This window comes from Erpetoichthys calabaricus, chromosome 17, assembly GCF_900747795.2.
Source record: "Erpetoichthys calabaricus chromosome 17, fErpCal1.3, whole genome shotgun sequence".
Taxonomy (NCBI): domain Eukaryota; kingdom Metazoa; phylum Chordata; class Cladistia; order Polypteriformes; family Polypteridae; genus Erpetoichthys; species Erpetoichthys calabaricus.
Genome location: NC_041410.2, coordinates 89,455,102 through 89,478,190, shown reverse-complemented (window position 1 = coordinate 89,478,190; position 23,089 = coordinate 89,455,102). Strand labels below are relative to the sequence as shown.

The window sequence follows — 23,089 nt, the reverse complement described above, 5'->3', positions numbered from 1 at the left end:
TACCTATCTATCACATAGTGCCGTCTGCCTACCTATCATATAGTGCCTTTTGCCTGCCTACCTATCTACCTATCATACAGTGTTGTTCACCTACTTACTGACCTATTATATAGTGCCTTGCACTTACCCATCATATAGCGCCTTTCACCTACCTACTGACCTATCATATAGTGCCTTTCACTTACCTACCTATCATATAGTGTCTTTAGTGTCTCCAGCCGCCTGGAGTTTTTTTTGTTTTTCCTGTCCTCCCTGGCCATTGCACCTTACTTTTCTGGTATGTTAATGAGTTTTACCTAATTTTATTTTTACATTTTGTTTTTTTTTCTCTTTTCTCTTCCTTAATCCTGTAAAACACTTTGAGCTACATCTTTTGTATCAAAATGTGCTATAGAAATAAATATTGTTGTTTTGCCTACCTACCGAAATATCATACAGTGTCTTTCACCTGTCTGCCTACCTACCTATCACATAGTGTCCTTTGCATACCTATTGACTTATCATATAGTGCCTTTGGCCTACCTACCTATCATATAGTGCCTTTGGCCTACCTACCTATCATATAGTGCCTTTCGCCTACCTACCCATCATATAGTGCCTTTTGTATACCTATTGACCTATCATATAGTGCCTTTTGTATACCTACTGACCTACCATATAGTGCCTTTCACCTACCTACCTATCATATAGTGCCTTTTGCCTACCTACCCATCATATAGTGCCTTTTGTAAACCTACTGACCTATCATATAGTGCATTTCACCTACCTACCCACCATTCTACCTATTATAGTGCCTTTCCTATCTATCAATCTTATAGTACCTTTCATATCTATCTATCTATCTATCTGATCACATGCTAAAGTATAATGATCAACAAAAAAAAAGCTGTAAATTATGTGAGAAACATGTATGATTTTAGCATTAGTAAATAATTCTTGCAATGCACGTGGTCTGATTACTGTACACTGTACTTATCAAAGAGATGCGCTCATTGAAGTGCTCAACTGATAGTAGAAAAAAAAATTACATCAGGGGGATAAACCAGAGAAAAAATGTCTTTAGTGCAATGAGAGCTTATCACCTGTCAAGAATGGGCTTTTATTTCTATAAAAAGAAAGGAGGAAGAAATTAATGAGCATAATGGCTTAATACTTAATGTTCATGGACGCCATATGCTCAGTGTTACAGTGAAACAGCAGTTCATGTTACATCTACAGGCAAAAACAACTTAAAAAGAAAGGGAGCAGCAAATACAAAATCACTTAGATCTATTTTCTTTTCAGAAATGTGTAATATTTGTTGAATGTAAATGAGATCTTACTAAATGAATCTGATATTTACACCCTCTAGATTGAGGGTAGCACGGCTACATGAGCTTAATGTTTCAAACCGAGCGTACAGCCGTACGTCTATAAAGCGTCTCAACATGCTGTCTCTTTGCTCTGAGCCTCCCCAGCCGTTGGAAACAATCTCATTGTGGAGCCAAGCCATGCATGCACTACACCGCCTATTCGTTTTTCTACTTCCCTTTTTTCTTACTTCAATTTATTAATGTTATCTGGGCCTTTAGAACTACGTATGTCAGAGCCACGTCCTTTAAGTTAATGTTAATGGTAAACTTACCAGAATTAGCTTATTTTTGAACTTGAATATAATGTAAGGGACCAAAGATAATGGAAGATTCAGTTTAACACCCAATAAGTTTAAACTAATGGAATGTTCTTAATGTTCTTTCTGTGTGAGAACAGAACAGGAGCTTAGATTGAAGTTAGAGAGCTAGAAAGAAACACAAACTGTTACCGACAGATAAACATTAAGGGCGCATATGCCTTCTGACCGTTACGTGATGTCCGTTATGTTCGTATGTACATAAATGTGGCAAACAAGATCACATATAGAAACACATATAGAGTGTATCCTAGACCCTTCGTCCTCAAGTAGAATACCTTAAGTTTCCCCTTTTCCCCTTGTTTTGCGTGTATTACAAGAACTGTTTTCCCTTATTTTTTGTGTGAACTGCTTGTTTTGAATTTCACTTCTTCTTCTTCTTCCTGTCCTCTCCATCTTGTTCTGTTACACCCATCACCTGCATGTCCTCTCTCACCACATCCGTAAACCTTCTCTTAGGCCTTCCTCTTCTCCTCTTCCCTGGCAGCTCTATCCTTAGCACCCTTCTCCCAATATACCCCTCATCTCTCCTCTGCACATGTCCAAACCAACACAATCTCACCTCTCTGACTTTGGCTCCAAATCATCCCACCTGAGCTGACCCTCTAATGTCCTCACTTCTAATCCTGTCCATCCTTGTCACACCCAATGCAAATCTTAGCATCTTTAACTCTGCCACCTCCAGCTCTGTCTCCTGTGCCACCGTCTCCAGCCCATATAACATAGCTGGTCTCACTACCGTCCTGTAGGCCATCCCTTTCACTCTTGCTCATACCCGTGAGTCACAAATCATTCCTGACACTCTTCTCCATCCTGCCTGCACTCTCTTCTTCACTTCTCTTCCTCAATCCCTATTACTCTGTACTGTTGATCCCAAGTATTTAAACTCATCCACCTTCACCAACTCTACTCCCTGCATCCTCACCATTCCACTGACCTCCCTCTCCTTTACAGACATATATTCTGTCTTGGTGGTCCTACTGACCTTCATTCCTCTCCTCTCTAGAGCAGATCTCCACCTCTCCAGGGTCTCCTCAACCTGCTCCCTACAGATCACAATGTCATCAGCAAACATCATAGTCCACAGGGACTCCTGTCTAATCTCATCTGTCAACCTGTCCATCACCATTGCAAATAAGAAAGGGCTCAGAGCCGATCCCTGATGTAATCCCACCTCCGTCACTCCTACCGCAGACCTCACCACTGTCGCACTTCCCTCGTACATATCCTGTACCACTCTGACATACTTCTCTGCCACTCCCGTCTTCCTCATACAATACCACAGCTCCTCTCCAGGTCCACAAAGACGCAATGCTACTCCTTCTGGCCTTCTCTATACTTCCCCATCAACAGCATATTAACCGTACCTCCCAGTGGCTGAAGACCAGCTGTGGACTTGCCAGGCCGCTCGTCCTCTTCCTGATCTCATCAGCAAAACCAAAGCTCTCTGCTACTGGAAGGACAGCTTTAATGATGAACATGTCAGTACCCTCCTTCATTTCCTCTTGCAAAATGCGGCCTTCTCTCTTGGAAAGGACACCATAGACTCGTCCTGGAACCATAAAAATAATCATCATTATCTATACATATATACATTCATATGCACACATATACTGTATATATATATATATATATATATATATATAAATAAACACACACAAATATAAATATATATATATATATATATATATATATATATATATATATATATATATATATATATATATGAGGGGGTACCCAAAAATAAGCGGAATCTGTACCTGCTGCACAATTCAGACTTAGCTGTGAATATTACCGCTAAGTGATGCATACTACATAGTATTCTGTGGCAGTCTGTACTGCTCGTACACCATTCAGTGTCGCTTTTTCTTGGTGCTTATTAAACGTGTTCTGTGATTTTTGTGATGGGTGATCATAAAGAACAGCGAGTCTGCGTTAAATTTAGTTTTCTCTTAGGAAAACAGCTGGTGAAACTGGAGTGATGCTTGAAACTGCTTTTAAAGAGGAAGCTTTAAGTAAAACACAGGCCTACGAGTGGGTTTCACGTTTCAAATGAGGGGAAATGTCACTTGAAGACCAACCCAAATCTGGCTGACCTTCCACAATTAGGAATGACGAAGATCTTGAAAAAGTTCGCAATACAATTTACGGAGATCGTCGTCGGACTATTGAAGAGATTTCTGAATTGACTTGTGTGTGTCGTGGAGTTCTTGCCACCTTCCCTACTCGCTTGATTTTGCGTCGTGTGACTTTTTCTTGCTTCCGCATATAAAAAAGAACTCAAAGGAAAGCGTTTTTGTACCGTGGAGGAAGTCAAAGAAAAAGCGCTGCAGGCCTTGGATAACGCTCCTCTTCAGCAATTCCAAAAACGTTTCCGCCAGTGGGAAAACCGTTGGGACGAGTGCAGTCATTCACATGGAGACTAAAGGTAAGTCAAAATTATTAAAACAATTTTTTTTTCATTTCTGGTTATTTTTGGGTACCCCCTTGTATACATATACATACACACACACACACACATATATATATATATATATTATATATATATATGTATATTGTCACACACGTGCAAATAGGAGCCAGCTAAAGGGCCTGAGTAAATGCAATACTACACCAGACCATTGAGTGGCACAGTGTGCTGACTTGGGATTTTCTAGGAGCTTTATAGGCTCCTCCATGGTGTGGAATTCTTCCTTTTAACAAAAGAAAGCAGGCAACCTGCTGTACTATTTGAACCTCGTGGCCTTGACCCTGTGGTTGTTAGTTGACGGCAAAGTGATCAAAAACCAAGTGTTAACTATCATAATGGCAAAAAGAAAAAGAACAGCGGTGACATCTGCTGAGCATTAAGCACAACGTAGAAGTCAACTAAGTAACAAAAACAAATATGATAAGATGCTGAAACATGTAGACTAGCAAGAAGTAAACCTGAATATACAGTCAGGTCCGTAAGCATTGGGACAGGGGCACAATTTTCATCCTTTTGGCTCTGTATGCCACCCCAATGGATTTGAAATAAACCAATCATTAAGTGATTGAAATGTGGAATTTCTGCTTTAATTTAAAGCGTTTACCAAAAATATTGTATGAGCCATTTAGGAATGACAGCCATTTTTATATATGGTCCCCCATTTTCAAGGGCTCTAAAGTATTTGGACAAACTAACTTGATCATGAATATAACAATCATTTTCAATATTTGGTTAAAATCCCTTTGACTGCCTGAAGTCTGAACCCACAGCTTTCTCCAAGTGCTGGCTTTGCCAGGCCTGCTTGCCCATTGGACTTTCTGCCTTCAGTGTTGTCTTCAGCATGGTGCCCTGAAATGGAGGGACCATGTAGAAGTAGTGTTAAGATACTGCTGTGACCAAAAACGGATGCAAATCCCCTTAAATGAAACGACGGCTTGAGCAGACCTGCCATTGCTGTGTTCCCAAACGTTATGGTGCCCTGTGTTGCAGATTGGCCAGGGTTATTACCTGGCCGGGACACCAAAAAGAACCGGAAGGTGGCGGGAATAGCTTCCGGGCCACGAGGACACAATCGCCATGGAGCAGGAGAGGACCACGGGAAAGGAGAAAGAAGATTCTGACTCGTTGGGACCCGTGGCCACCGCCTGCGGGCGCTTTAAACCCCGCGGGACCCAGATATTGTTACTTCCGCCACACTCGACAAGATGGCGGAGGAACCTGCCAGGGACGCCCAGACTGCTTCCGGGGCAAAGGGCAGCACTTCCGCAAAACCAGGAAGTGCTGCCGGATGGACGTCATCAATCACCTGGAGCACATCCGGGCAGGAATAAAAGGGGCCGCCTTCTTACAATTGGGGAGCCAGAGTCGGGAGTGGGAGTAGGACGAAGCTCCCAGGAGGAGAGTAGAGGCGGCCAAGGACTGAGAAAGAGAGAATCAGTGGTGATTATTGCTTTGTGCATTGTGTTTATTTATGGAAAATAAACGTGTGCGTTTTATAAAGATGTGGTCTCCAGGCAACTATCACACCTGCCAAGGGGGGGGGACCACGGTGTGACTGAAATGTCTGCAAATCTTCTTAAATGAAAGTCTGCACTGGGCACTTTAATGACGTCGCAATTCTTTTGATTTGTAATTTTAAAGTGTGGAGGGGTGGTGGGGGAAATCAAGGAAAAAGGGGTCTTTGTCCCAAAAATCATGGAGGCCACTGTATCTATATCTGTTATTAGTGGCTTGATAAATGATGCGTTTCATAAAACGTCTAAAACACCGGCGTAGAGGAAGTTCACGTCCTCTTGTCCTGACACAGCTAATAAGAAACGGCAGTATAAAGCTTCTGATCACAAGGGGAATTTGGCTTATCTTGGACGATTAATTGAAGTTTAAGTAAGAAGCCAATCCACTTTAGTGTTACAGGTCTTCAACATGACATCACCGAGTGGGAGTGCTGCTGTTTAACAGCAGTTCCGCATTAGGCACAACTAACAACTATTTCCTGTCTAAGTAATAAATCATTTTTTTCAGCCGTGTAACTTAAGTCCAAAAAAATGTATTTAACAGCGAACGCATTAAACGTTAGAATTTACTGCAGCTCTGGGAAATGGACTTCCCCCCACTTACCAAGTACCTCTCCAGTAGCCATAATTTCACAAGTGTACATTGCAGCCATAAGTCGCTGGGGCTTAACCTGGAATGCATATCGACATGCATCTTTCATGGCGGCGATGAGCTGACCGGAGAATGGCCCATAGCAATCCGATCCGGCCGTTTCGGTTTTGCGTTTCTGAGCTGCACTGCAAGGAGACGCCTCACTGACTGGAGCAATGGGTTTGCAGTCTTCGTCACCACTTTGCCTGGCTTCAGCGTTCCCTTCTCCGCCATTCTGCTCTCCTTGGCTGTGCAACTTCACCGACGCATTGGCATTCACATAATCGTCTCGGCTGGGCTGTGACAAAGGAAGGTTCATATCCCATTTTTCCACAATAAAACAAACTCCCATCAGTGGCTCCTCACACATGGGCCCTGAAAGAGTAGCTAACTGGAAGCCACTGACAATGCTATTGTCAAAATCACGGTACGCAGCTGTGTCATTCGCAGCTTTATCAAGACACTGCCAAACCGAGGGTCTCTTATAATCTTCTATCCTGTTAAGTAAAATATTAGGCCCGTAGCGACGAGGACCAAAAGACCAGATCTGATCTACGGCATTTCTCCACTTCCTTCCTTGTAAATGAGATTTAAACGCTTCTTTTAGATCCTGGATTGCTTGCAGCGTTTTCGGACTGATTGCTAAAGTGTTTCGGCCCTCCTTCACTGATAAGTTGTACATCTCCATTGTTCGGATGAGATCAGTGCTTTGCTCTAAAAGTCGAGTCGCTCCTTCGGGAAGAGGCATGGCTCTCACGCCTATCGTCGATAACTTATTTGAGGTGGTCAGTGTGACTAATCCATCCGAATCTACCTGGACACCATCTGGATACTTGGACTGTTCCTCTTTCACCTGGTGGATCACCGCAACTTTCTGCTGTTTACCGATGTCTTCATTCACCATATCAACCTTTGGGGGTCGTATAACTGTCTCCCTGAATGGGATGATTGGTTCTGATGCGGTGATTTCTATCTTGGCAAACCTGAAATGACAACAAAAGACTAAATATGTAAAGTATTCAGAGGCTTGGAGGTTTTCATGCTTTAAACACAGCATCTCTGTTCACTCTTAGAAAACTGCTATAGCACCATTTCGACTATAAGGTGTACAACAACGTACCGTTCTCAAACCTGCTTATTCCAATTCAGGACCAGCCCTGTCGAGTGGAGTCCAGCCTTGTACCCATCCCTGGACTGGGCTTCAAACCATTTTAGGTCCATTCCTCTCACACACACCTATACTTACAGAGGACTAATTTTGAATACATTTATAGTATGTCTAAAATATATAGAATTTACATATATTGTCACGTGTGTGGACATAGGGGACAGCTGAAGGGCTCTAGTGACTGTAATTCTACCACCACACCAGGGGTTGGCGCTGTGTCCTTATGCCTTTTCCCTTCCTCCCTCTGCAGACTGGATGATTGATGGCTGTAACACCTCTGATGTCACTTCCAGTGTCTGTGCACCGGGACCCACCTCTTCCTGTTGGATAGACTGGAAACCGGAAGCTCTGCCATCTTTGTTAGGTCAGTTGGAACTTACTGTGTGTTTTTGTTTATGAAAAAATCTTCAATTATATGGTGTCACCAGGCTTTTGTTTACTACAGTCTTTATTGTTGTCTTATCCTTCTCTTACTATACTGTGGCGGACGCCCCTTCAGTATATGATCAGGGGGAGCAGCCATGGACTATTCAATATCTCCCCCTGGACACTAAATGGCATCCCCCCTGGGTTGGAGCGGTGCCTCTGTCTCCTGCAGGGCTCCATGGGAATTGGAGTTTGGTGCAGCCCTGTTGGGTCCCGCAGGCGCCGCCAGGGGGTGTTGCAGCTGGAACTCCTGAGCCCTTGTGGGCAGTGTTTTCACCACATCTAGAAGTGCAGCCGGAACTCAGCAATCAAGCACCTGGAGCACTTCTGGGTGAACTATAAAAGGGGCCAGCAGCCACCAGTCCGGGAGCCTGAGTCGGGAGGTGGAGGCCAACACTTGCCAGGAGGAGTGGTGGTGGAGACCAGTGTGTTTTGTGTAGTGCTTGTGGCGTTTTTGGGACTGTGTACTGCTTGTGGGACATGGGGAAGACATTCCCCACAGGTGAAGAAAAATAAAGGTTTATTGGTTTTTTATACGTGCCTCCGGTGTCGGTCTGTGTCGGGTTGGCGCCTATATAACGTCTTTGTTAATAATTATATATATATATATATATATATATATATATATATATATATATACAGTAATCCCTCCTCCATCGCGGGGGTTGCGTTCCAGAGCCACCCGCGAAATAAGAAAATCCGCGAAGTAGAAACCATATGTTTATATGGTTATTTTTATATTGTCATGCTTGGGTCACAGATTTGCGCAGAAACACAGGAGGTTGTAGAGAGACAGGAACGTTATTCAAACACTGCAAACAAACATTTGTCTCTTTTTCAAAAGCTTAAACTGTGCTCCATGACAAGACAGAGATGACAGTTCAGTCTCACAATTAAAAGAATGCAAACATATCTTCCTCTTCAAAGGAGCAAACAAATCAATAGGGCTGTTTGCTTTTAAGTATGCGAAGCACCGCGGCACAAAGCTGTTGAAGGCGGCAGCTCACACCCCCTCCGTCAGGAGCAGAGAGAGAGAGAGGGACAGATAAAAAAATCAATACGTGCCCTTTGAGCTTTTAAGTATGCGAAGCACCGTGCAGCATACTTAAAAGCTGCACACAGAAGGTAGCAAAGTGAAGATAATCTTTCAGCATTTTTAGACGAGCGTCCGTATCGTCTAGGTGTGCGAACAGCCCCCCTGCTCACACCCCCTACGTCAGGATCAGAGAAAGTCAGCGCAAGAGAAAGAGAAAGAAAAGTAAGTTGGGTAGCTTCTCAGCCATCTGCCAATAGCGTCCCTTGTATGAAATCAACTGGGCAAACCAACTGAGGAAGCATGTACCAGAAATTAAAAGACCCATTGTCCTCAAAAACCCGCGAACCAGCGAAAAATCCGCGATATATATTTAAATATGCTTACATATAAAATCCGCGATGGAGTGAAGCCGCGAAGGGCGAAGCGCGATATAGCGAGGGATTACTGTATATATATATACATATACACACACACACACACACACACACACACACACACACACACACACACACACACACACACAGTACTGTGCAAAAGTTTTAGGCAGGTGTGAAAAAATGCTGTAAACAAAGAATGCTTTCAAAAATGGAAGTGTTAATCATTTATTTTCATCAATCAACAAAATGCAGTGAATGAACAAAAGAGAAATCTAAATCAAATCAATATTTGGTGTGACCACCCTTTGCCTTCAAAACAGCATCAATTCTTCTAGGTACACTTGCACACAGTGTTTGAAGGAACTCGGCTGGTAGGTTGTCCCAAACATCTTGGAGAACTAACCACTAATCTTCTGTGGATGTAGGCTTCCTCACATCCTTCTGCCTCTTCATGTAATCCCAGACACACTCGATGATGTTGAGATCAGGGCTCTTTGGGGGCCATACCATCACTTCCAGGACTTCTTGTTCTTCTTTACGCTGAAGATAGTTCTTAATGACTTTGGCTGTATGTTTGGGGTCGTTGTCCTGCTGCAGAATAAATTTGGGGCCAATCATACGCCTCTCTGATGGTATTGCATGATGGATAAGTATCTGCCTGTATTTCTCAGCATTGAGAACACCATTAATCCTGACCAAATCTCCAACTCCATTTGCAGAAATGCAGCCCCAAACGTTCAAGGAACCTCCACCATGCTTCACTGTTGCCTGCAGACACTCATTATTGTACCGCTGTCCAGCCCTTTGATGAACAAACTGCCTTCTGCTACAGCCAAATATTTCAAATTTTGACAATTCATCAGTCCAGAGCACCTGCTGCCATTTTTCTGCACCCCAGTTCCTATGTTTTCGTGCATACTTGAGTCGCTTGGCCTTGTTTCCACGTCGGAGGTATGACTTTTTGGCTGCAACTCTTCCATGAAGACCACTTCTGGTCAGACTTCTCCAGACAGTAGATGGGTGTACCTGGGTCCCACTGGTTTCTGCCAGATCTGAGCTGATGGCACTGCTGGACATCTTCTGATTTCGAAGGGTAATAAGCTTGATGTGTCTTTCATCTGCTGCACTAAGTTTACTTGGCCGACCACTGCGTCTACAATCCTCAACGTTGCCTGTTTCTTTGTGTTTCTTCAAAAGAGCTTGAACAGCACATCTTGAAACCCCAGTCTGCTTTGAAATCTTTTTCTGGGAGAGACCTTGCTGATGCAGTAGAACTACCTTGTGTCTTGTTGCTGTGCTCAATCTTGCCATGACATAAAACTGTCTTCCACAACCTCACCTTGGTAGCAGAGTCTGGCTGTTCCTCACCCAGTTTTAAGCCTCCTATGCAGCTGTTTCTGTTTCAGTTAATGACTGTGTTTCAACCTACGTGTGACATTGATGATCATTAGCACCTGTTTGGTACAATTGGTTGATCAGACACCTGACTAGAATCCTACAAAATCCCTGACTTTGTGCAAGTGGACCTATAAGAATTGATGCTGGTTTGAAGGCAAAAGGTAGGAACACCAAATATTGATTTGATTTAGATGTTTCTTTTGTTCGCTCACTTTGCATTTTGTAAATTGATAACAATAAACAATCATTATTTATATTTCTGAAAGCATTCTTTGTTTACAGCATTTTATCACACCTGCCTAAACCTTTTGCAGAGTACTGTGTATATATATATATATATATATATATATACACACACATATATATACTAGGGGGTTTTCCCCCTGCTCACTTTGTTTGCCAACCCCCGTGGCCTGCGCTATGCGCCAGCCACTTTGTGTCTCTGCCACTCACATTGTGAAGAGAGGGGATGAACGCACCCCAAGGAGACACGATTGCTCCTCTGACACCCACTCTTAAACGGTGATACAATTGGAAACAAATAGTTTTTTTTTTTTTTTTTACCCCCTCTTTGCTCGATCAGCTGCTGGCTTGCTGCTGCTGCCGTGCCATGTGATTTGCATCTCGCACGGCACCTCGAACATTTAAAAGCCTGTACAGCAGCTGTCCTACTCTTTGTCTTTTATTTCCGGTCCCGGGTGTGGTTAAATCTCTTCGCACAAAGTCTCGTCTTGTGGGACGCAAGTTCTTGATATTTTTTAGTTTAGAATTTAAAAACAGAATAAGAATAAATTCTGAAAAGAATGATACCAAACATATACATGTAGGTTTTAAAATAAGCCCAATTTAAAGCGTGACAAAAAAACGTCACATATAACTGTCGCACTTTTAGGCGTAGGGTTTTATATATACACAGAGTAGATATATATAATCACATAAGGTAAAACGCCAGCCAGGAGGTTGATGAACTACACTGACGTCTCTTCTCCCTTCTCTGCAGCACCACAGAAGAGAAGACTGACTATAGACTAACCCATTTCCACTTCCTTTTCCAGATCATGCCCTCCTGCTGACCTCACTTCCACCAGTGCCCTGTTGGACCCTCCTCTTCATTTCCACCATCTATAAAAGCAGTCAGTTCCATTTAGGTCTCAGTCTTTTGAGACTACTCTACAGAACTCATAACTTCTGACAAGGTGGATCACCAAATCTTTTTCTTGTCTTTGTGTTCTCTTTTATAATATATATTACATATATATATATATATATATATATATATATATATATATATATATATATATATACATATAAATATTAATAAATATATATTAATTAACTAATTAATTAATATTAACATATAAATATATTTATACACACACATACAGTACATATATAAATTGTTATTCATGCACGTCACAGGATCACCTTTCAGGCCAAGCTTAGAATATGTAACACCATCTTGGGATGACAAGGGGGTGCTGTTGTTAATGGTGTCAGTTCCCTTTCCTTCCACAGTGCCAAGACGACGCCCAATTTAGGGCAACTGACTCCACCCCTTTTCAGTGTAACTGCTTTAAAAGCCCAGGAGCCCCCCGGCTGGTGGTTTCTACTTGTTGACTGAGTGCACAGCAAGATGGAAATCTGACACAAACCGACTGACAACAGCTCGAAGGCTATGCGTAATTATTTTTGCCCAATGTCTTTTCACGATGATGCAGCTGGTGTCCCAAGATTAATAAACATACATACACAGACACACACAGACGTTTACTAACATCTCTTCTCTTCCTCACTCTATAGACCGGATGATTGACAGACCCACCACCTGGACCTGCCTTTTCCCGTCTGGCCTGGCCTGTACTTAACCGTAAGTGTTGCCATCTTGGAGCAGTCACTTTGAGACTCACGTCTGTGAAGACGTCTTTTACTCTTTCTTCAACACATTTATATGTCGTGTTTATTTTCTGTTAATCTCTTTATGCTTGTCTGTGTTTTTTCGTTACAATATATAGTGGAAGATAGGGGGCGTCACTGAGCCCAACTGACACAAACAGTCATGTATTCATATATGTATGATGATTTTTTTTTTGTCCAAGTACTTTTACGGAGCACTGTATATATCGGAATGGTGAATATTTTGATTTTCTTCTCTTTCCTCTGCACACGTGTTCCTTCCCGACTCTGACTCCCCGAGGTGATTGAGAGGGGGCTCCTTTGAAGCCAGACCCTGGAAGTACTATCTGGAGTTTGGGTAAAGTCCAGAGGCGGTAGTTCCAGGGTCAGGGGGAAATGTAATGAAGCAAGGATGACTCATCCCCAAGCTGGCATTAACTGTACCCAGCAGAGCTGCTCTCATGGGACTGCCATTCCCGGATTGCCCATTGGTTTTGGAAAATGGGAGCAGTAACACATGGATGCTGCCCTCTAGGATGCTGCCAATACCCCCCCCCCATAAGATCCTTACATTATTTTGGTCTCCCTGTCAGGCAAGGGGCCAACTTTCCTTCCAGGAAGGGATGCCGGACAATCCCATATGGCACTTACAATATGTAAGCAAAGACACACCTACTGATTAATATATATTAAAAATGTATTAGACATACAGATACACGGGCAATTAACATTTGGTAGAATCTGAAAGAAAAGCTACAAACGCACATAAAATTGAAAGCATATTTATTCAACTAAACCACACGGCTGCCAAAAAATGCTTATTACCATAATGGCATTCCCATCTGGTGAATCTAAGAAGACTGCAAAAGAGATCCACCTAAAATGATTTCACAGCCTGCTTTACTAACATGAATGTCACCGAGTGAACCGTAACTACTGAGCGGCTCTCAAGCATTTATGGAAACTGCAATTCTCTCGTAGGAAACCCTCAAGAAGGCCGCTTATTACACAATGCAGCCACCGTGCAGACTGAAGAGTTTCGAAGATTGCTGGTTAGTCTGGCAAGAAGTTACACGGCATCTGTTGGGCTTTCAACATCTGTACTAGGAGAAATGCCCAACTCCCACTTTTTTTTAGGAGTTTCTTTATCGCACACAAATGGTAAGAAATGGCTGTTTAATGAAGATGTGCAAGCGGCTCTTCATACTTTCTATGTTAAAGTATTTTACAGGTATGACATAAAAACTGAACTGGGCAGAATTATGGATTATTGCTGGGTCAGTCACCTGGTCATGCTGATGAATATTGTGAATTACGTGATAGGCACTAAATAATCTAACTATTTTCAAATTTATGCCACATGTACAGGGGGCAAGAGCCAGCAAACCCTGTAACTGGACAAAGCAGAGTTAAAAAAAAAAATTTTGAGTGCTCTCCCCTCGACTTTCTCGTATACTCAGATATGGGGATGGATATTTGAGGAGTAAACCGCAAGACAATGATCATATTTTTATTTTATATTATATTATATATTATATTTATATTATATATTAACCATAAATAACAAATCAAATCAATAATATGTTGAACAATTATTATAAAAGTAAATTTGAATAAATCGGACTCTGCAGCTGCATGAAAAAAAGTACCACTTCTGGTTAGCGGAAATAACTCGAAAGTTGATAAGAAATCTACGTTTTGTACCTAATACTTGTATGCAAAACTTGGTTGACTGAAGTGAAAGCGTACTCAAGTTATCATGTTTACACACACATGCACTGACACACAGGCATAATTCCAAAAATGGTATTTTCGGACTCAGGGAAGTCTAAAACTTTGCGATTTCACTCAACTTTTGGACAATTGCAATACTTTCCCTACGAGAAAGTAAATCGGACTCGGAGGACTAAAACGCCAAGGTTTCATCATAATCTCGAGGTCAAATTTTTTGGATGATTACAATTCTTTCCTTATACTTCGTATACGAAAAAGTAAAAAAAGGAATGGAGAGAATACACAATAAAAACCATAATGTCGGAAAGCAATCTTCCCTTTTATCCTGTTGTAACATTTGTGTCCAACAGCAGCTCATCTATACTTCTGTTTTTATACTTCATGCTGCCTCTGTTACTTATTATCTATCTGCTACTTATTATTTATGTTTATCTTTATACGTTGGTTTTGTCATTGGTGTGGACAGAAAAGAAAGAATTTCATTGTACAGGGAAATGTGTTTCCTTACTGTGCACATGACAAACTTTGACAGAAAGTAAGGAAAAGACACAAAAAAAATTTATGGATGGGTCCTTCAAACCCCTCCTTTAACCGTCACCTTATTGTGGTGGAGGGGTTTGCGTGTCCCAATGATCCTAGGAGCTCTGTTGTCCGGGGCTTTATGCCCCTGGTAGGGCCACCCAAGGCAAACTGGTCCTAGGTGAGGGATGAGACAAAGAGCGGTTAAACAAACCTCCTATGAAGAAAAACCATTTTGGACGGCGTTTTCCCTTGCCCGGACGCGGGTCACCAGGGCCCCACTCTGGAGCCAGGCCTGGAGGTGGGGCTCGATGGCGAGCGCCTGGTGGCCTAGCCTGCACCCATGGGGCTCGGCCGGGCACAGCCCGAAGAGGCAACGTGGGTCCCCCTTCCCATGGGCTCACCACCTATGGGAGGGGCCAAGGAGGTCGGGTGCAGTGTGAGTTGGGTGGTGGCCGAAGGCGGGGACCTTGGCGGTCCGATCCTCGGCTACAGAAGCTGGCTCTTGGGACGTGGAATGTCACCTCTCTGAAGGGGAAGGAGCCTGAGCTAGTGCGCGAAGTTGAGAGGTTCCGGCTAGATATAGTTGGACTCACCTCGACGCACAGCTTGGACTCTGGAACCAATCTCCTTGAGAGGGGCTGGACTCTGTACCACTCTGGAGTTGCCCCCGGTGAGAGGCGCTGAGCAGGTGTGGGTATACTTATTGCCCCCCAACTTGGAGCCTGTACATTGGGGTTTACCCCGGTGGACAAGAGGGTAGCCTCCCTTCGCCTTCGGGTGGGGGGACGGGTCCTAACTGTTGTTTGTGCGTATGCACCGACCAGCAGTTCGGAGTACCCACCCTTTTTGGAGTCCCTGGAGGGGGTGCTAGAGGGCATACCTTCTGGGGACTCCCTCGTTCTGCTGGGAGACTTCAATGCTCACGTGGGCAATGACAGTGAGACCTGGAAGGGCGTGATTGGGAGGAATGGCCCCCCTGATCTGAACCCGAGCGGTGTTTTGTTATTGGACTTCTGTGCTCGTCACGGATTGTCCATAACGAACACCATGTTCAAGTATAGGGGTGTTCATATGTGCACTTGGCACCAGGACACCCTAGGCCTCAGTTCGATGATCGACTTTGTGGTCGTGTCGTCGGACTTGCGGCCACATGTCTTGGACACTCGGGTGAAGAGAGGGGCGGAGCTGTCAACTGATCACCACCTGGTGGTGAGTTGGCTTCGATGGTGGGGGAGGATGCCGGTCAGGCGTGGTAGGCCCAAACGTGTTGTGAGGGTCTGCTGGGAACGTCTGGCAGAGCCCCCTGTCAGAAGTAGCTTCAACTCCCACCTCCGGCAGAACTTCGACCACATCCCGAGGGAGGTGGGGGACATTGAGTCCGAATGGGCCATGTTCCGTGCCTCTATTGTTGAGGCAGCTGACCGGAGCTGTGGCCGTAAGGTGGTCGGTGCCTGTCGTGGCGGCAATCCCCGAACCCGCTGGTGGACACCGGCGGTGAAGGATGCCGTCAAGCTGAAGAAGGAGTTCTACCGGTCCCTTTTGTCCTGTGGGACCCTGGAGGCAGCTGATAGGTACCGGCAGGCCAAGCGGAATGCGGCTTTGGTGGTTGCTGAGGCAAAAACTCGGGCGTGGGAGGAGTTTGGGGAGGCCATGGATAACGACTTTCGGACGGCTTCGAGGAGATTCTGGTCCACCATCCGGTGTCTCAGGAAGGGGAAGCAGTGCAGTGTCAACACTGTATATGGTGGGGATGGTGCGCTGCTGACCTCGACTCGGGACGTTGTGGGTCGGTGGGGGGAGTACTTCGAAGACCTCCTCAATCCCATTAACATGCCTTCCAATGAGGAAGCAGAGCCTGGGGACTCAGAGGTGGGCTCCCCCATCTCTGGGACTGAGGTCACCGAGGTGGTCAAAAAACTCCTTGGTGGTAGGGCCCCGGGGGTGGATGAGATACGCCCGGAGTTCCTCAAGGCTCTGGATGTTGTAGGACTGTCTTGGCTGACACGCCGCTGCAACATCGCATGGACATCAGGGACAGTGCCTCTGGATTGGCAGACCGGGGTGGTGGTCCCCCTCTTTAAGAAGGGGGATCGGAGGGTGTGTTCCAACTACAGAGGGATCACACTCCTCAGCCTCCCTGGAAAAGTCTATTCAGGGGTCCTGGAGAGGAGGGTCCGTCGGATAGTCGAGCCTCGGATTCAGGAGGAACAGTGTGGTTTTCGTCCTGGTCGCGGAACAGTGGACCAGCTCTATACCCTTAGCAGGGTCCTGGAGGGTGCATGGGAGTTTGCCCAACCAGTCTACATGTGTTTTGTGGACTTAGAAAAGGCATTCGACCGTGTCCCTCGGGGAATCCTGTGGGGGGTACTGCGAGAGTATGGGGTACCGGCCCCCCTGATAAGGGCTGTTCAGTCCCTGTACGATCGGTGCCAGAGCTTGGTCCGCATTGCCGGCAGTAAGTCGAACCCGTTTCCAGTGAGAGTTGGACTCCGCCAGGGCTGCCCTTTGTCACCGATTCTGTTCATATCTTTTATGGACAGAATTTCTAGGCGCAGCCAGGGTGTTGAGAGGGTCCAGTTTGGTGGGCTCAGGATTGGGTCACTGCTTTTTGCAGATGATGTTGTCCTGTTTGCTTCATCAGGACGTGATCTTCAGCTCTCTCTGGATCGGTTCGCAGCCGAGTGTGAAGCGGCTGGGATGAGAATCAGCACCTCCAAATCCGAGACCATGGTCCTCAGCCGGAAAAGGGTGGAGTGCCCTCTCAGGGTTGGTAGCGAGATCCTGCCCCAAGTGGAGGAGTTCAAGTATCTCGGGGTCTTGTTCACGAGTGAGGGAAGAATGGAGCGTGAGATCGACAGGCGGATCGGTGCGGCATCCGCAGTAATGCGGGCGTTGCATCGGTCTGTCGTGGTGAAAAAGGAGCTGAGCCGCAAGGCGAAGCTCTCAATTTACCAGTCGATCTATGTTCCTACCCTCACCTATGGTCATGAGCTATGGGTAGTGACCGAAAGAACGAGATCGCGAATACAAGCGGCTGAAATGAGTTTCCTCCGCAGGGTGTCTGGGCTTTCCCTTAAAGATAGGGTGAGAAGCTCAGTCATCCGGGAGGGGCTCAGAGTAGAGCCGCTGCTCCTCCGCATCGAGAGGAGTCAGATGAGGTGGCTCGGGCATCTGATCAGGATGCCTCCTGGACGCCTCCCTGGTGAGGTGTTCCGGGCACGTCCAACCGGGAGGAGGCCCCGGGGAAGACCCAGGACACGCTGGAGGGACTATGTCTCTCGACTGGCCTGGGAACGCCTTGGGATTCTCCCGGAAGAGCTAGAAGAAGTGGCCGGGGAGAGGGAAGTCTGGGCATCTCTGCTCAAGCTGCTGCCCCCGCGACCCGACCTCGGATAAGCGGGAGACAATGGATGGATGGATGGATGGATGGGTCCTTCAAAACTTTAGAACATAAGAAATTCGTCAAATGAAAAGAGACCATCAAGCTCGTTTATCTCATCCAGATTCTTCCTAAAGGTGGTCAAGGTTTCTACTTCAACTCCGTTCCTCGAATGTTTCTTCCAAATTCCCACAAATCTTTGTATAAAGAAGAGCTTCCTGGCTTAAGTCATACATATTTTCAGCTCAACAAGAGCAGAAAACCCACCTAATGGCTCAGTGGACCAGCCCAATAAATGACATTGTTGACGAGAGGGGAGTAAGTTTTGGCACGACTGATGTCCAGGTTGGACTTTTTTTCCACTTTGGACATCGTTCCCCTTTGCAGTTTTGCTGCTATCAACTTCATAGAGTGTTGCCGTTTGGGAAGTCGCACATACCCTTTGAAAATATCGCAAAAAACAAATATATACCACCAAATGAAATTTTTTCCATGCACAACACTTTCCCAATTTGGTGTGAAAACCTCATATCTGGCAATCCTGGCTTCACTCTTAAATGCACTTCCAATTTATTACCATTGGTGTCCTCGAGGACGTGATTCACCGCTTAACTAGAAAAGTTCTGCTGAATCTGATTTTGAAGACTCCCATATAGTCTCCTCTGCTAGAAACTGAACGCGTTTAATTCTCAAGAGTCTGCAAAACATACGCAGGACATGTCCTCAAGTCCCATGATGCACTTGGTTGCTCTTCTCTGCACGAGTCCACCTTCTGCTCTGCCTTTCTTGTAGCTCGGTGAGCAGAATTGCACACAGTAGTGGTCTCGCTAGTGCATTATAAAGTCATAACGTCCCTCAAATTTTTACAATATAACCTATAGTGAGAAGTTAAGTAAAATGATAACTTTTATTGGCTAACTAGAAAGATTACAATATGCAAGCTTTCGAGGCAACTCAGGCCCCGTTTTCAGGCAAGTTAGGGGTAGGGTTATGGTTAGGATTTAGGGAAAGGTCAGGGCTTGCGTCCACAGCGCTGCAAATTGAGCTGTCTGTTTTTGGTCTGAGGGGTGCCCCATAATACACCGGCCATCGCCACTAATTTGATTGGGCTATTTCCATATTCAGGTCCCCTCGTATTAAAATCTGTTGGAAAATTGAGTTTTAGGTTGATGTATCCCTTTCGTCTCTGCCCTTTTCCTTCCCTTATTTTCTTAGTACATGTACCTAATCCAATGTGCGAACATCTAGTCTGCCGTACTCCTAGTCTAGTGTCTGTTATTGCCCGCTGTTTGAAAATCCTTAAAACTAATTGGGGGGAAAAAGGATGGAAAGTGCTCCTGAATATACCTGTTGGTATCCGTTAGATTTTTGTTTGTTCCACAAAGTCTAACCTTTCTGAGAAGTTGATTAGTGGGATATAGATTCTACTGTTTGGGAGGGTCTTTTGATCTGTGCTATAAAGTCTCTATTTGTTTAGCCGTCATCTCCCTGACCTTATTTTGCTTATTGTTAATCCGAGGGAAAGTATAACAGCTTTTATGTCCCTATTTGACGTTAGTGTTTCAAGAATTGCAGTTGCGTTCTGGAATGTTGCCCCTGGAAAACTGTCCATTTGAATCTCGCTATGTTGATGCTCCGGGATCCTAGAGAGGTTCAAGTCACCAATTATGAGATAGGACTTTTTAAGGATTAAGTACCAGTCTATATTTTTTCGGAATGGATTAATATGTCAGATCGGCCTGTTTCCGACTGGGCTTGGTGGGCTGAAAATGTCTTTCTCCTTTGAGTATTTTAAGGCTAGCTTTGGAGATACGTTTGGTACAACTGTCCCTGTTGTTTCTGTTTCTAGTAAAAGGTGTCGTCATTTTGCTTAACTTCTCACTACATCCATAATGGCTAACACAGTACAATACCCTAGTACTACAATATAACCTAAACTTTTATTTGCCTATTTAATCACTTCTGCGCTTTTCTTAAGATTATGAAAATGCTGTGTCAACATAAACCTCTAAATCTGTTTCAGAGGTCTCTTCCTGTAGGACAGTGTCTCCCATTTTGTATTTAGAATTGACGTCCCTGTTCACTACATGGAGCACTTTGTGATTTCTCCCCATATAAAATATCCCTATTTTCCTTAGGAAACATCAGTAATTTCTGTACTAATGAAGTTATACTTCGGAGGAGTGCTTTTTCATTTAGAAATCCATTAGCTACATGGCTCTTGGTATTATATTGCTTTTAATTGCAAACATCTGTTGGGATTGGTAAATCAATGTGTTGTACAAGTACTGTACAGACTTTAAAAATGAGTTTAATGAATACATTAGAGAATTTCTTTCTGATAAGGTCTGTTTATTAATGCCATAGTCATCACTAAAATAAAATATTATACCTGTCTGCTCAAAAACACAACGCCTACAATAAAGGCACAACAAGTCAATACTGACGTCTGCTAAAACGTGACTACAGTGGTGCCATATAATCCAAAGCACTTGTATATCAAAGCGAATTTCCTCTTAAGAAATAATTGGAAACTCAGATGATTCGTTCCACAACCTAAAAATATTCATATAAAATGATTAATACAAAATATAAAGTAAAAATACATAAAACAAATTAACCTGCAACTTACTTTTGAAAAGAATCGTGACTGGTGTGAGGTACACGAGAGAGAGAAGAGGAGGAGAGTTATTTTGTAGGACGACTTTCACTATAACTAACTATAACTAACGGAATCACTGCTGTCTATTGGCTCACTGGAATCTTTTTTTTTTGCGACTTTAACAAGGAATCTCTCAAGTTGCTTTTGCCAGAAGAGTCACTACACTTGGACACAAAATTTAAAAAAATGCTTTATACACTGTAAGGTTTCTAAACTCTTTTAGGATTCCCCCCCAAACAGGACGACGCGCGGAAGAGCATCCCGAAACAACCGCAGGCTCACAGCACTATAGCAGTTCGCCACAAAAGCGAATCCGAGAAGATCACAGTTATGCTATAAGCACCTGCCGTCGTTGGGACATGCAAGGCACATTATAAATGCAAGGGCAAAGGATTACTTGGCCAGTTACCTGGCCCCGGACCCTGCCTGACTGCTGTGTCTGTGTATAGGAGAGTGGCAGATCCCGCTACAATAAATAACCGTGCTGTTCCTGTTTCAAGCTGAATAAAGCTGGTTTTGCTAAAGTACTGAGACTCGGCCTCGTGTTTTGGGGTGCAAGGCAGGGACTCACACGTTACAGCTAGGGCTGCAACGAATAGTCGACTATAGTCTCTTTGTAATTACTGAGCCCACCAGTTTGTTCTTTCTTCTTCATGATATTCCATACAGTTGATTTCAGTCATCCTACGGTTTTCCCGATGTCTCCAGTGGTTTTCTTCTTGTTTTTCAGCCTTATAATGGCTTGTTTGACTTTTATTGGCACAGCTCTTGTCCTCATGTTGAACAATAGCAACTCCAGCGGTGGTCTGCTTTGGATCTCGGGCCATTCCTTTTCATCTCCACACGTTGCTGTTGCCATCACTCTGATGAGGATTCTTCTGTCATCGTCAGTGGAGGTCTTCCTTGGCCTACCAGACCCTTTGTGATTACTGAGCCCACCAGTGTGTTCTTTCTTCTTCATGGTATTCCATACAGTTGATTTCAGTCATCCTACGGTTTTCCCGATGTCTTCAGTGGTTTTCTTCTTGTTTTTCAGCCTCATAATGGCTTGTTTGACTTTTATTGGCACAGCTCTTGTCCTCATGTTGAACAATAGCAACTCGAAAGGTGGTCTGCTTTGGATCTTGGGCCGTTCCTTTTCATCTCCACACGTTGCTGTTGCCATCACTCTGATGAGGATTCTTCTGTCATCGTCAGTGGAGGTCTTCCTTGGCCTACCAGACCCTTTGTGATTACTGAGCCCACCAGTGTGTTCTTTCTTCTTCATGGTATTCCATACAGTTGATTTCAGTCATCCTACGGTTTTCCCGATGTCTCCAGTGGTTTTCTTCTTGTTTTTCAGCCTCATAATGGCTTGTTTGACTTTTATTGGCACAGCTCTTGTCCTCATGTTGAACAATAGCAACTCGAAAGGTGGTCTGCTTTGGATCTTGGGCCGTTCCTTTTCATCTTCACATGTTGCTGTTGCCATCACTCTGATGAGGATTCTTCTGTCATTGTTAGTGGAGGTCTTCCTTGGCCTACCAGACCCTTTGTGATTACTTAGCCCACCAGTGTGTTCTTTCTTCTTCATGATATTCCATACAGTTGATTTCAGTCATCCTATGGTTTTCCCAATGTCTCCAGTGGTTTTCTTCTTGTTCTTAAGCCTCATAATGGCCTCTTTCACTTTCACTGGCTCAGCTCTTGTGCTCACCTTGAACAACATGGCAACTCCAGACTCCAAAGGGTAGATGCAGGCCGAAAGTATTTTACGAAGGAAGGAATCATAAACTCCTGTGACGCCAACTGTCCCAAACATAATGGTGTCCTGAAAGGGAGTTGGGGGGTCGGGGGAGTTCACAGTGTGACGAAAATGTCTGCAAATCCCCTTATATGAAAGCCTGCAATGTGCACTTTGGTTTGTTTGATTTGTCATTTTACTCTGTCGAGCAGACTGGCAAATCAAATAAAAATGTGTCTTTGTCCCCAAACATTATGGAGGGCACTGTAGATACTCAGAATGAGGAATTAAGAATGAAGCTCTTCTACTGATAAATAACTTTATAAATAACTATCCATAAATAGGTCAAAAGTTATACGCAACTATAAAAAGAAACAAAAATAAAACGTGAGCACATTATTCTTAAACAAAAGGTTAAGTGTAGGGGCATTTCCACTTTAAAGTCACAATGTCTAGGTGGAGAGTGAAAAAGAAAAGCAACAAAGGC

At 44.2% G+C, this 23,089-nt stretch overlaps 1 protein-coding gene across 2 annotated transcripts in view; it reads right to left on the bottom strand.

Moving 5' to 3' along the window:
- Positions 1-23,089, bottom strand: part of efl1 (elongation factor like GTPase 1) — a 230,443-nt gene that overhangs the window by 32,776 nt on the left and 174,578 nt on the right. For both annotated transcript variants that reach the window (XM_028823945.2, XM_028823947.2), the window contains exons 18-19: positions 6,258-7,267; positions 3,037-3,221 (exon numbers count right to left, since the gene is read on the bottom strand). In XM_028823945.2, the coding sequence (XP_028679778.2) occupies positions 3,037-3,221; positions 6,258-7,267 (1,195 nt within the window). The remainder of the gene's footprint in view (positions 1-3,036; positions 3,222-6,257; positions 7,268-23,089) is intronic.